Consider the following 14,471-nt stretch of genomic DNA (forward strand, 5'->3'; position numbering starts at 1 on the left):
CGGGGAGCCTGTGCCTATCTCAGGCGTCATCGGGCATCGAGGCAGGATACACCCTGGACGGAGTGCCAACCCATCACAGGGCACACATACACACTCTCATTCACTCACACACTCACACACTACGGACAATTTTCCAGAGATGCCAATCAACCTACCATGCATGTCTTTGGACCGGGAGAGGAAACCGGAGTACCCAGAGGAAACCCCCGCGGCACGGGGAGAACATGCAAACTCCACACACAAGGCGGAGGCGGGAATCGAACCCCAAACTCTGGAGGTGTGAGGCAAACGTGCTAACTACTAAGCCACCGTGCCTCCATCCATAGAGTTATAATTGTACTAATGGATATAGATTTTTCTGAAACAGGCACTAATAGAGGTCCATTGGGACAGGGATCATACTGCCTCAATACTCAGATACTATGATACTCCAATACTTTACAGAGGAATTATTGTAAAATAAAGGTAAATATACTGGATGGCTCCGTGTTGTCGACACTCAGCTGGATATTATGTAGTACCTTCACTTGCTGATCGATAACAGAGGTGTCAAATCACATATGGATTCACACCTGAGGCCACCGAAAGCCAAGATCAACTGATGAAACAGGTGGAATCAGGTGAAAAGGTGAAATCCTACACCCACACCGGCCCTTTGAGGATAAGACTGGTCAATAAGGTTGATACGAATCTATTTATACACCCGAGTCACTTAGTGCTATCTAGGTAAGTTCACTTCTTGGCATATAAAGCAACAGAATAGATGGTACCTCTAGTGTAAAGGAAAGAACCACGTCCGACTTGGAGAGCTGATTCTCGTCCTCCTGGCCCATGTCGATGATCGAGGTGTTGTGGCCTCTCTTCAGCTTCTGCAGCTTGAACTCTCCTCCTTTAGACACAGGCATGCTCTCCAGATTGGCCATGAGCAGGTTCACTGATGACTTCAGCTCCTCGATGTACAGCGCTTCCATATCCTTTGACATGAACTTGGGGAACTTACCAGCCTGGAGGTGAAGAAACATCAGAATTGAGGAAGCAATATTGCACAAATGTGGGAAAACATTTTTTTATTAACATCACAAATGTGGTGTGTTGTTATTTTGGTACGATCCTTTTTTTTATCCAAATGAAAATTTCACATGTTTTTTATTGAAAATATAAACTCTGGCTGCATTCACAAGTCCGTCAAAAAACACATTCATACGCGTTGCTCGTATGTAGTAGGCGTGTTCTGTGGGTGGAGATCGATATTAGGTGAAATACAGCCTGTGCTGTGGCTCACTGTGTGCTGATTTAAAAGGTTTTATGGATCGTACACGTAGGCTGACAACCACGATTAGATTCTGCTTCATCTACCTCAGAACCGATGTGAAAGACTGCAACCTTTCTAAGAGCGTCTCATATTGGTCACCTGTATTCGTATCTGAGCAGAAGTGTGTTCTTTCCTACACACATCAGTGCGTCACTATAATTTGATCTTGTGCAGATGTGGACGGTCCTGACAGACAGAGGCTCATATTATTCAAGGCAGATCACTACGTTCCCCCTGTTCACCGCGCCGCACCAAGCAGCACTTACTTTCGCTATCTGATCAGCCATCTGTAGGCGCCCGTCCAGTTCCCGTCTGATCTGTGCGGCCTGCTCGTCCGGGTTGTCCAGCTACAGCGAAGAAGAGGGAAAAAAAAAGAACGATAAGTCAGTTGATATTTGATCCGTAAAAGAAATCTTATCAGGGATCCTATTACCAGCTTTTCTCTAGCAGGAAGGTTCCTTCCGTCTGCTCCCTTCAAGCCTCTGAGAACTGATCTTTACGATTCCATTCTCTTCGGTATAATATGATGAGATAGTAAGGAATTGGTGTTTAAAATTATGAGCTTTTGAGAGAAAGACTGTGAGAGCAACAGTTTGATCCTTGATATCCCCAAAGAACTATAGGAAACATGCTCAGATACTTTAATATTTAACATTCATTCATTCATTTTCTACCGCTTATCCGAACTTCTCGGGTCACGGGGAGCCTGTGCTTATCTCAGGCGTCATCGGGGCATCAATCAGGATACACCCTGGACGGAGCGCCAACGCATCGCAAAGCAACACATTCTCATTCAAGAGTTAAAAATTAAAGGATTAAAGAAACCCTTGCACCCAAAGCAGCCTCAAAACCTCAGAGCTGATCTGAAACGGAAGTGAATAAATCCTCCATATGCCATCAATCATAAATTATCAATTACACTGTACATTTTCATTAGGAAGCCATCAAATATTTAAGCGGCTGAAAATAAAACCAATACGCTAGCATGTTTCATTACGCTTAGCTTCATGGATTAGAGGGTGATGAATCACTGCCTGGAAATGAGAAGGTGAGAGCCAGCGGTGGAGTCTGTCTGACTCACCCTGAGCCTGGATTGATACTGAAAGATTTTCCATCAAGAGTCTACGACAGAAACGAATCCTTAAGCCGAGCGCGGAAGAATCGTTCATCTTTAACAATGAGCAACATTCATTATTACAGCAGTGAACGTGAACGAGGGATGAAGTTAAGACTGAATAAAACACGACAGGGTGTGCGGTTATACATCTGAAGCTGATTCACCGACACCAACAATTCTTTATTTATCAAAGAACTATTTTTACTATATATCATATCCATTTTTAGACATAATAAAGTTCAGAAAGCAAATCAATTTCTATTACCACTTATGTAACAGGAGCTAGAAATATAACAATCCTTCAATCCCCAGTCTTTCGTTTCTCCTGTCATGAAATTAATGAAAGAAAAAAAAAGCTTGCAATGTAACGGAGAGAAAAAGCCTTAGAAGAAAAATCTTGCATTGGAAAGCTTACAACTGATTTAATTCTTAGATAATGTCACCTGTCTACCATAGACGTCCACGTAAATGATTTAAACGATAACATAGTAGAAAGAAACCTGTAAGTCTACTATCATAGAAACTTCCACGACTACTGTTATAGACATTTACAGTCGTTTCTGGCCCATCAGATCCATGACCTGAATAGCGCCGTGGTACAAGACATATCGATACTGTACATATAACATCTGCGTTAAATGATCTTTATTTGATCCATCTGGAAAAAACAAACAAACGAACACGGAATTAACCTCATATATTGTTAATCAACTCACGGGTCCACGGTCATCTATGTTGTTAATTATGGATTCATAATCCGAACTTCTTCATCCGAACATTCTTTATCCGAACTTCTCGGGTCACGGGGAGCCTGTGCCTATCTCAGGCGTCATCGGGCATCGAGGCAGGATACACCCTGGACGGAGTGACAACCCATCACAGGGCACACACACACTCTCATTCACTCACACTACGGACAATTTTCCAGAGATGCCAATCAACCTACCATGCATGTCTTTGGACCGGGGGAGGAAACCGGAGTACCCGGAGGAAACCCCCGAGGTACGGGGAGAACATGTAAACTCCACACACACAAGGCGGAGGTGGTAATCGAACCCCCAACCCTGGAGGCGTGAGGTGAACGTGCTAACCACTAAGCCACCGTGCCCCCTTAATTATGGATTAATTATAGATTAAAAAAAAAAGTTTAATAAACATAGTGGCAGACTATTTAAGCACAAATTTATTGTACACCAGGATTTTTGCTCAAAATGTAACAGCAGTAATAGTGTAGTGTAATAAACTGCACTTCGTATTTCTTCACCATTATTTATTTATTTTTTTACTTAGTGGTCTCTGTGAAAAAAAAAAACAGCATAATCTACAACAACAGACTACAAAGTACAACTGCGGGTCGATCGTAGGTTGCTGATATTTGCATTTTTGTTGTGGATTTATTCTGTGTTCATATACGTCAGAATCTAATCCTCAACAGTTAGTAAAGGTATTGACGCGTGTTATTGGATTTAAATCATTGTACTGGAGTAAGTGTTGAGACATTTTGGACTTTATGTGATTAAAGCGATCCTACAGTCAACAAGTGGAGTCGTTAGGTCTTGTTATCTGATGTCTTGTTGTCTGAGGGCAGTGACGTGACACCTTTATCCATGTGAGTTTGTGTGTTATTTGTTTTGTTTTTTTTGGTGTTTTTTTACTACAAGCATGCGAGGTAAAAGAGTTAGACAGTCGGCTTCGTGCTTGGGTGGATGGCCATCTGTAGACATGATAGCTCTAATGTCCCCCTTCATGTCACATGCTGGGCTAAAGCCAGTGTTCATCAAGCCAAAACTCCTACTTTCTGCCCTGAGGATGCCTACATACACGTGAACACACACACACACACACACACACACACACACACACACACACACACACACACACACACACACACACACACACACACAGTCTCTCTCTCTCTCTCTCTCTCTCTCTCTCTCTCTCTCTCTCTATCTCTCTCTCTCCTCCCAACACATTCTCTACACATTCCCTCACTCGCTCTTTCTAAAAGGCACAAACACACCAGCAAGACGCCAGCATGTGGGTGTGTGTAAAACGACTTCACAGTTTTAATAACGGCACATTATACTTTCATTGTATGCCTTGCACAGTTTAAAGGGCTACGTTCGCACATGCACGCTGTTAATTGTACAGTGTAGTACGTATAGATCAGAAGTGTTACTGAAGTGCTACTTTAAACGATGCCCGTTGAACTTTCCTACACAGAACCTAACGCCTGGCATGAGGCCTGCACCGAAGGCACAAAAATATTGTGTTCTGATTATATTCCTACACCTTGTGATTGCAATATGGCCGCTGTGATGTGTCACTGTTAGAGCACCGCCTGCGTTAGTCGGCTATCGAAACACCCAGAGAGAACGTGTCTGATGTTGTGGTTTGAAGTCAGTGTTGGAGAAGAACACGAGACCTTAAATCAAATCTACTGCCAACCTGAAAATCTATGAAGCCAATTCTGTTGCGTTAGTCTAAACCTGCTACATCGGCTTAACATCTGTACGTTTGCAGATCGAGACTATGGAGGATGATGCCGTGGATTTGGACAGTAATATCTGTAAAATACTACAAGTAATACCATAGATAACACACACACACACACACACACACACACACACACACACACACACACACACACACACACACACACACACACACACACACACACACACACACACACACACCCTTTCGCCATGCCTTATTATATGTTCTGGTCTGCTCTTTTCTCTGCTCACTCTCTCCACCATGCCTCCATCTGTCTTCCTCTCTGCCTTTCTTACACGTCATTGTTGTTTTTTCTTTTACAGTAAACTCATGTTTCTGCCTTTCTCTATTTGTCTCTCTGATTCTCTGATCTCTGATTCTCTGTCTGATTCTTACTTGTCTCGATTCTTATTTGCCCTCTCTCCATTCCTATATGTTTTTGACACCCATGTTTATTTCTCTTTATTTCTTGTTTCTCTATCTCTCTCTGTCTCTCTCTCTGTCACACTCTCTCTCTCTCTCTCTCTCTCTCTCTCTCTCTCTCTCTCTGTGTGTGTCTGTCTGTGTCTCTCTGTCTCTCTCTCTCTCTCTCTGTCTGTCTTTCTCTCTCTCTCTCTCTCTCTCTCTCTCTCTCATTATAGTAGTAGTGGCAATATTAGTGGCAGCAGTTTGTTTATTTGTTTATTTATATGTTTATTTAATTTTAATAGTTCACAATTCAAATGTAGTGCTTGTATTAGAGGCATCAGTTTGTTTGTTTACTTCTAGTAGTAGTAGTAGTAGTAGATGTTGTATGAGTTAAAGCAGTTTGATTATTTGTTTCTTTAGTTTGTTGCATTTGATAGTAGTAGCATTAGTGGTTGTATTGGTTAAAGCAGTTAGTTAGTTTGTTTGTTTGTCTTATAAAAATCCCTTTTTATGTTTTTTTTGTTTGTTTGTTTTTTTTTGTTTTGTTTTTTTTACCCAAAATATGAAACAAACAAACAACCCAGAATTTATAGTCAACAAAACCAATAACACGCTAACATCTAAAGTGCTAGTAGTAGATGTTCACATATATTTATAAGCCTCGGGATGCTGTCCACTCTCTGACACCGGTTACTCCACTCAGTCCGAGGTGTAAATTACAAGTGTTTTTAGAGCAGTGTGACTTTAATACGCTGAAATCCACCGCTAATCCTGCCTGGACACATAACTTCAACCACTATCGTATGCATACGCCGAGTGTTTACAGCCGTGTTTCAGTCGCACTGCAGATGTGCATTTCAATTTCATTAGCATGCTTGCTGAGAGAGAGAGAAAGAGAGAGAGAGAGAGAGAGAGAGAGAGAGAGAGAGAGAGAGAGAGAGAAAGAGAGAGAGAATGTGGTGAGGAGTGTTAATGAAATTCTATATGCTTTGTCTTCAGCTATCTTTAATTACTTTTTAACGAATGCAATTAGTTCAGACAACTGATGAGAGACAAAAACAGAGGAAGAGACTCTGTGTGTCTGTGTGTGTGTGTGTGTGTGTGTGTGTGTGTGTGTGTGTGTGTGTGTGTGTGTGTGTGTGTGTGTGTGTGTGTGTGTGTGTGTGTGTTAGTCTTACAGAGAGACTGAAATAAAGACGTAGAAAGATGTGAATGTAAATGTATGCAAGATTGTTTTTTTCCCAGAAACACACACACACACACACACACACACACACACACACACACACACACACACACACACACACACACACACACACACACACACACACACACACACACACACACAGGGCAGAGTATGGCACCACTTGAATCGCCCTGGCTAATTCTCCACAGCCATCGGAGGTTTATCCTCCCGAGCTATGAGATGCTCTTGGCCCAGGTAATGTAATCATCTCTCTTTTTCTCTTTCTTTCTCTCTTTCACTAACACACACACAGCAACTTTAGCCGTGTATAGCCCTGAATACACACCCTCACTGTGAGACATGGCGGACTGTTCATGTCCATCAGCAGTCCAGTAGACTCCTAATCAATACACAATTATCAGACTATAATTCATAATATCACTCCCCAGTGTTTATAACAGTTTATAATCACACCCTCCAGTGTCACCCAAATGAGGAGGGTTCCTCTAAGGGAGTTTCTTTAAGGGAGTTCTTAGGGGATTTTTTTTCGTATAATGTAAAACTTTTAATTGAAAGAGGGGGGGCACGGTGGCTTAGTGGTTAGCATGTTCGCCTCACACCTCCAGGGTTGGGGGTTCGATTCCCGCCTCCGCCTTGTGTGTGTGGAGTTTGCATGTTCTCCCCGTGCCTCGGGGGTTTCCTCCGGGTACTCCGGTTTCCTCCCCCGGTCCAAAGACATGCATGGTAGGTTGATTGGCATCTCTGGAAAATTGTCCGTAGTGTGTGAATGAATGAGAGTGTGTGTGCTTTGCGATGGGTTGGCACTAAGTCCAGGGTGTGTCCTGCCTCGATGCCCGATGATGCCTGAGATAGGCACGAATAACCGGTAGAAAATGAGTGAGTGAGAGTAAGAGAGTGAATTGAATGAGTGGTTTATATTAACTGCTCTGTTGAACTCTGGATTCTGATTGGTCGGAAAGTGTTGATTAATTATCTACAGCAGCGAAGCAAACACCATTTGTATTAGAACATAATGTGTTTGTTCTAATTCTTTATGGTTTCATTAGACAGGGATTCTGTATACCAGACACTTTACTGTCAATCGTAGCTTGAACTTTTTTAAGACAGAGGAATTTGTGCTGTCTGGTATCTACGCAGGTCACATGACAAGCTACTTTTTGCATTATACTGTAATAATTATAATTTGGTATAAGAGGGATAAAACACTTCAGCTTCCTGTCAGGATGCATGACACCAGCCGTACATAGACTTTGGACACGCAGCATGTGCTGAGTGACATGATGTAAGTGTGAAAATTGTGTAAATGTTATTTTGGCTTAACTATTGATTTGAGGATAAGAATAAATTAAGAATATATTAGAGGAAAAAAAAAACAGATGATTTACTGAGCTTCGCTTTAAGGGTTAATAATTACACAGGAAGGATTTAATCAAATCAGCCAAGAAAATGGATTTTCATTGTTTCTCCTCGAAGATTATGTGTGTGTGTATGAGTGTGTGTGTATGTCTGATTAGATCATTTGTGCCTGTAATGTATTCTCATGAAGAACAGCTGATGAAGAAGAAAGGATGAATAAAAGCCCTGCATGTTTACCATCTCTGTGGCAACCACAAGAGGCCAGACAAAGGGCATTCAGGTTGCACACGCACAGGCGCACACACACACACGCACACACACACGCACACACACACGTGCGCATACACACACACACGCACAGACGCACACACACGCACACACACACACACACACGTGCACACACACGCACAGGCACACACACACACACACAGGCACACTCACACACACACGCACATGCATACACACTCGCACACGCATACAGTACACACGCACGCACACACTGAAGTTGGATGAGATTGTCACGTGATATGGCAGTTGCACGTGATATGGCAGTTACTCCACTCCTAAAATTTCTACCCACAACACACACAAACATGCACGCACAGGCACACACACACACACACATACACACACACACACACACACACACACACACACACACACACACACACACACACACACACACACACACACACCTTTAAACACATCTTAATTAAGTTGTACTATGATCCAATTATAGTAAAATGCATTCACTGACAAAAAGGTAGAGTGCTGTCTCTCTCTCTCTCTCTCTCTCTCTCTCTCTCTCTCTCTCTCACACACACACACACACACACACACACACACACACACACACACACACACACACACACACATACACAAAACAAACTCATCTGTAAAATCAATAATCACTGTTGACCACTTGATTGCGTCACAAGCTTTCAAAGCGCGCTTCCGAGACCTTTAGAGTAGAAGTGACGTGTGTCCCTGTGTTATGGGGTACTGTGAGTCACGAATCTGGAAAAATCGAGAAAACACTGAAATATGAAGAAATTACAGTAAGAAGCAAGCACACAAACAACCGGTGTGTTTTTTAATACCGGGTTTGCTAAGGGACAAATTTCTTATGGAATTTTATGCTTATTTTCTCCGTTCCAGGAATGGCGTGAAAAGATTAACACAGTAAAGATAAAGGTGTGAACAAATACAAACAGTTCCTACAGTGTGCCTTTATAAAACATTCATTAGCACCACATAAATAGTTAATAAAGCCATACCGTAGCATTTAGGAAAGGTTTTATATCCAAACGGAGGTTTTATTCAGTGTGTCGACTGATGGATAACGTGCAACAGCGCCAAAATTTTTTATCTGTATCTTACAAGCTATTTGATTATTAACACATTTCAAACGATTCGTTCGGCTGGCCTTCATAAATACGGAGCTCTGTAATCATTTAATACTCGTTCACTACGCATTCCGTTCCATTCCTCTGTAAAAATATAGATTACAGTCAATAATTAGTCAAAAAAAAAAACATGTTACCTTTCGTGATTTATACTTATAATTCCAGTGACATCTCTCTGTACTTAATCATTTTCCACCACTTTTAGGTGAGAACATTTTTATGATTCCCACAGAGGTGTCTTTCTTTTTTAAGGTAGTGACGTATTTGGCTGTCCGGATTGAGCTTGAAGGTTCCACCCCTGAAGGACAATCTGAAGTTTGAAGGATGGAAATGTAGATAATGTAAATTGCATGTTAGTGAACTGCTCAGACGCACTGGTATGAAAGGCAAAACCTCACGCTCGTGCTTTAGAATCCTGATCCCAGGTCCCTATCGAGTCTTGGCCCGGAATGTTCTATGAACCTTATGTGGAAAAAAACACTCTGTGTTTGTGAATATTTCAAACATATTAACTGTAACGTGTTCGTCTGTGGTTACGTCCACTGTTTCTACTCATGTCAGCTTTTTCTTCACCTGGATGTCTGTACAGCTACAGAATGACGCTGTTTATTAGAACTGACTGGAACGGAAGCTCATATCGGACCAGCGTGCTTTAAGCTCCAGCTTGTGTGTGAGGCGTATTATGATTTTTTCCTCTCCTGTGGTTAGCTAATTGAGACAGGGTGTGTACCAGCATGAATAAATCTCAGCTCACCAGAAAACACCCTCTCCTGCGACTCGGACAAGCCTGTGCCAGGCCCCGTATCTGACGCAAAAGCACAAAATTTGATTTTCTTCTGAAACACAGCCATCGTTAATGGAAAGAAGGCATTAATCGTAGCGGTGAACCAGGAGGACGACTGACGAGGCTAAAGGAAGATGCTTGTTACACCAGTAGATTTCTGAGGTCTGCCTCACAGCAGGGGATTTACAGATAAACGTTCTGCTCATGTGTGCCTTCTAAAATGTGCTTTCTCTCTCTCTCTGAGGAAAAAAGAGAGAAATAGAGACAGACAGACAGACAGACAGACAGACAGACATCTCTCCTACTGTGCTAAGTCTCAGTATGATAAGCTGCATATCCTCAGCTGTCCTGATGTTCCAGCTGTCTGCTCATGATCAGAGCTGCCTAACAAGCTTCCTGTCTTTTTGCAAAGTTGGATAAAAGGCTTTCCATCTTCAATATAAAGAAAAAAAAATACTCGCGCACATACAGATAGGGTTCATAACAGTAGCGTCCGGTCTGACTTGTGAACCTTTAGAGCGGCTAGAGAACTGCCTATGGGTTGAGACAACTCCATGTTTTTCTTACATCAGAATCAGTGCTTTATTGTCAAATTTTAATTTTTATTTATTTTTTGGGGGGGTGCTGAAGAAAAAGTGTACAGAGAACATTACAGTGAGACTTCTGAAAGATAAACAAGGTAAATAAAATAGAAATAGGTGTAAAGATAAAAAGTAGATGTACATATATCTTCTCAGTTCCATGCGGTTTTTATTTTTTTATTTTTTACGCCAATTTATATTTTTTTACTCAACAATAAAACACATTCTGATTCTGATGCTTACATACAATTCTGCTATAAAATTTTCCAGATTCATTTGCGTTATAATGCACCATTAAATCTGAATTTCACTTGATATACCTGAATTTTTGCTACATTTTATTGGATGGGACAGCTAGAATTTCGTCTAAGTAAAATAGGATAAAAAAAAAATCAACTAAAAAAATGTTACAATAAAAAAAAGAAATAGAATTAGATGTACGAGCAAGGAGAACAAGTCTATAAATATATCTATGATTAATACACGGGCGATATGATTATTACCATATAGATGTATGACCGTATTCCTGATACATCACTTATTGTGATAAAACACTTTTGGAAGCCTTTTTTTTCTTTTCTTGTTTACATTTCTTAACATAAAGCTGAAAACTTTCTGACAGAATATAGGACCAATTCAGAGCATCAAAATGGTCTTGAACCAAAGACGAAAGGCTGTTACTTGGTATAAGGAAGAGATCATCAGGGGTCCAAGCATCAATATGGAAGGGATGCAATGAGAAAGTCCCCAAGTGAGATATGTTGATAATAAAGACTATAGATCTATCCAGAAAAGTCTAGAGAAGCTATACGGAGTTAATCCTATGTGTAAATCGAGTTTTATTTGGTGCTTTAAACGATTGCATGAAACTACATTATTTGCGGTAAATAAATAAATAAATAAATGAATGAATAAATAAATAAATAAATAAATAAATGGCAAGGACAGCGGTTTTATATGAGCGATGATCTCACAAGCAGGAGAGTCGCTGATACCACTTGTTGTATTTGAGTGTTGTTTTTATCAGAGCCACAGGGCAGGAAATGAATCACACCTTCTCTGTTTGTCAGCATCTCCAGGCTGAAGCGTTTTCTAGCCTTTCTGCCTCGGTTTTAATTACCTGTCAGTCAGAAGCTGGCGAACGGCTAACATCCCAACACACCCTCAGGAAACAGTCGATATATCAGATTAGACTCTCTCCATCTGGGAGACGGAGAACGCCTGCTGAAAGCAGTTTAGCATGCGAGAGCTCTGGGACACAAACGTGTGTAATAAACACTTGGTGAGAAATACAGAGAGCATGAGTGAAGGATGCAAAACAGCTGTGGGAAAAGAAAGAGAAGAAAATGTAGAAACTCTGTGTGTGTGTGTGTGTGTGTGTGTGTGTGTGTGTGTGTGTGTGTGTGTGTGTGTGTGTGTGTGTGTGTGTGTGTGTGTGTGTGTGCCTGTATAGGTGATGTATGTGTGTGTTTGTTTGGTGAGGTGTCTACTCAGTGTATACATATTTATGTATGTGAACATGTGCATACTGTTTGTGTGTGCGTGTGTGTGTGTGTGTGTGTGTGTGTGTGTGTGTGTGTGTGTGTGTGTGTGTGTGTGTGTGTGTGTGTACATTGACTGCGCCTGATTTTGCTCCTGTTGATCTGATGCTCAGCCCACCGCTCTTCTGTTGCCATGGCGACTGGGTTATTACCATCCAAATAGAGGAGTAGGGTTTTATTCATGGCTAATTAAGACGCTGTCACTTGTACAACACTTGTGCCTGTCACGCTGCTCCCAGCCAATCAGAAAAGCGGAAATATGGCACGTATTGATCAGCAATTTAACGTCAGGACGACAGCAAGCAATGCTGTAGCGCCGCTTCCTTAGATGTGGGTGTGTTATTCTGACGGACACTTTGAATCAGTACAAACGCCCGCCCTCTATTTCCGTCACTGACACAGACGTGTTGCGAACATATCATGACACGCTGTATGTTAGTCCTTTCCAAATCTTCCAAATCTTACAAGCTGACTAGATCTCTCTCTAAACACAGACATGACAGCAGACCAAGAGCACACGAGAGCACAGCTGTTGAATTCTCAAGCGGTCAGAAGGTGCTGCTTAATTTATTTTCTAACAGCGGCTCTGAAGTAGTCCCGGCAGCAAGGCAACTCACGGTCTATACAACAGCTTCATGCTCTAAAACATTACGGTTGCTATAGCAACAAGTCACATAGGGACTTTTATAGCATATGCATCATAATCGCTGACATGTTGACGTTTTCTTTAAGGAGACGTTTCTTTGAAGATTATTAGTGTTGGCGCATTGTAGCGGTTGGCAGCTGTGAGGAAAAGGAACTAGATTATCTCAAGGATGTTCATCAACATTCAGTTTAATGGTGGTTATTCATTCATTTATTCATTTTCTACCGCTTATCCGAACTACCTCGGATCACGGGGAGCCTGTGCCTATCTCAGGCATCGAGGCAGGATACACCCTGGACGGAGTGCCAAACCATCACAGGGCACACACACTCTCATTCACTCACACACTCACACACTACGGACAATTTTCCAGAGATGCCAATCAACCTACCATGCATGTCTTTGGACCGGGGGAGGTAACCGGAGTACCCGGAGGAAACCCCCGAGGCAGGGGGAGAACATGCAAACTCCACACACACAAGGCGGAGGCGGGAATCGAACCCCAACCCTGGAGGTGTGAGGTGAACGTGCTAACCACTAAGCCACCGTGCCACCTTTAATGGTGGTTATAATATAATATAATATAATATAATATAATATAATATAATATAATATAATATAATATAATATAATATAATATAGAGCTTCACTACATATCACAGAACAGTGTCTTTAGACACTTTTTCCTATAAGTCTTTCTTACCTCTCTCTCTCTCTCTCTCTCTCTCTCTCTCTCTCTCTCTCTCTCTATGGCTATATTTCTGAAACAAACTGCAACTCATTCTGCTTTTCCATCACTTACACTTATGCAAATATTCTAAAGCGAAGCAGATAATAAAAAGTGCACCATGGCACCCACTCAGCCACAGAAAGGAAATAATATTAAAAAAAAAAAGAAAAGAAAAAGAAAACAGGTGGAATAAAACTCCACTCCTATAATTGTCTAACTCTCCCCTGCCATTTATTCTTCTATGATTGTATTCTAGACTCACTTCCCCCTCCTACTTCTGTCACCTTCTGCGCTCTTCTCGCTGCCAAACTTCTCTGATTTTAACCGGTATGCAGATGTCTACATGTCTGATTTATGGCATTTGAATTTCCTGTATAATACATTCTAAAAAGGCATGTGATGTTTGCAGCGAACTGCCTGAATCTTCATTCATCCGTTTATCTGAACGGTTACTGACACTTTCCAAACATTAACTCCCATGATGGTGGTGTGAGGCAACGTGGAAGCACAAGTGGTCTGAATTGGAAGATCAAGGCCCCCAAAACCCAACATACCCCCACCCCCTCACCCTCCATGCCAGGGCGACCCTTGCCCTCCAATTATGGGAAAGAATTTCACAGTGGAGTAATGTATATGTCACAAATAAAAGAAACTTAACACAAAGCTTTCCTAAGAGCGAGCTTGTTGTTTCTACATGCTAAGAGTGAAGGCATCATCATCAGTTTCTTGGAAATGGCTAAGTAAACATCACTGTCAATCTGACATCGACTGTGTGTTTCATTTCACAGAAAGTATGTACCAAGGAACTCGTCAAATTCTTTTGTTCACAATAATGAACAAAAGAATGACACAAACCTGTAGAACAAAGAGTAAAAGTTTACATAGGG

General features: G+C 41.6%; 1 protein-coding gene across 10 annotated transcripts in view; it reads right to left on the bottom strand.

Annotated features, from left to right (window-relative positions):
- cadpsa (Ca2+-dependent activator protein for secretion a) overlaps nucleotides 1-14,471 on the bottom strand; it is a 92,252-nt gene that overhangs the window by 56,929 nt on the left and 20,852 nt on the right. For all 10 annotated transcript variants that reach the window (XM_047808192.1, XM_047808167.1, XM_047808175.1 and 7 more), the window contains exons 4-5: nucleotides 1,579-1,659; nucleotides 771-1,004 (exon numbers count right to left, since the gene is read on the bottom strand). In XM_047808192.1, the coding sequence (XP_047664148.1) occupies nucleotides 771-1,004; nucleotides 1,579-1,659 (315 nt within the window). The remainder of the gene's footprint in view (nucleotides 1-770; nucleotides 1,005-1,578; nucleotides 1,660-14,471) is intronic.

The sequence above is a fragment of the Tachysurus fulvidraco genome, chromosome 2 (assembly GCF_022655615.1).
Source record: "Tachysurus fulvidraco isolate hzauxx_2018 chromosome 2, HZAU_PFXX_2.0, whole genome shotgun sequence".
NCBI classification, from domain to species: domain Eukaryota; kingdom Metazoa; phylum Chordata; class Actinopteri; order Siluriformes; family Bagridae; genus Tachysurus; species Tachysurus fulvidraco.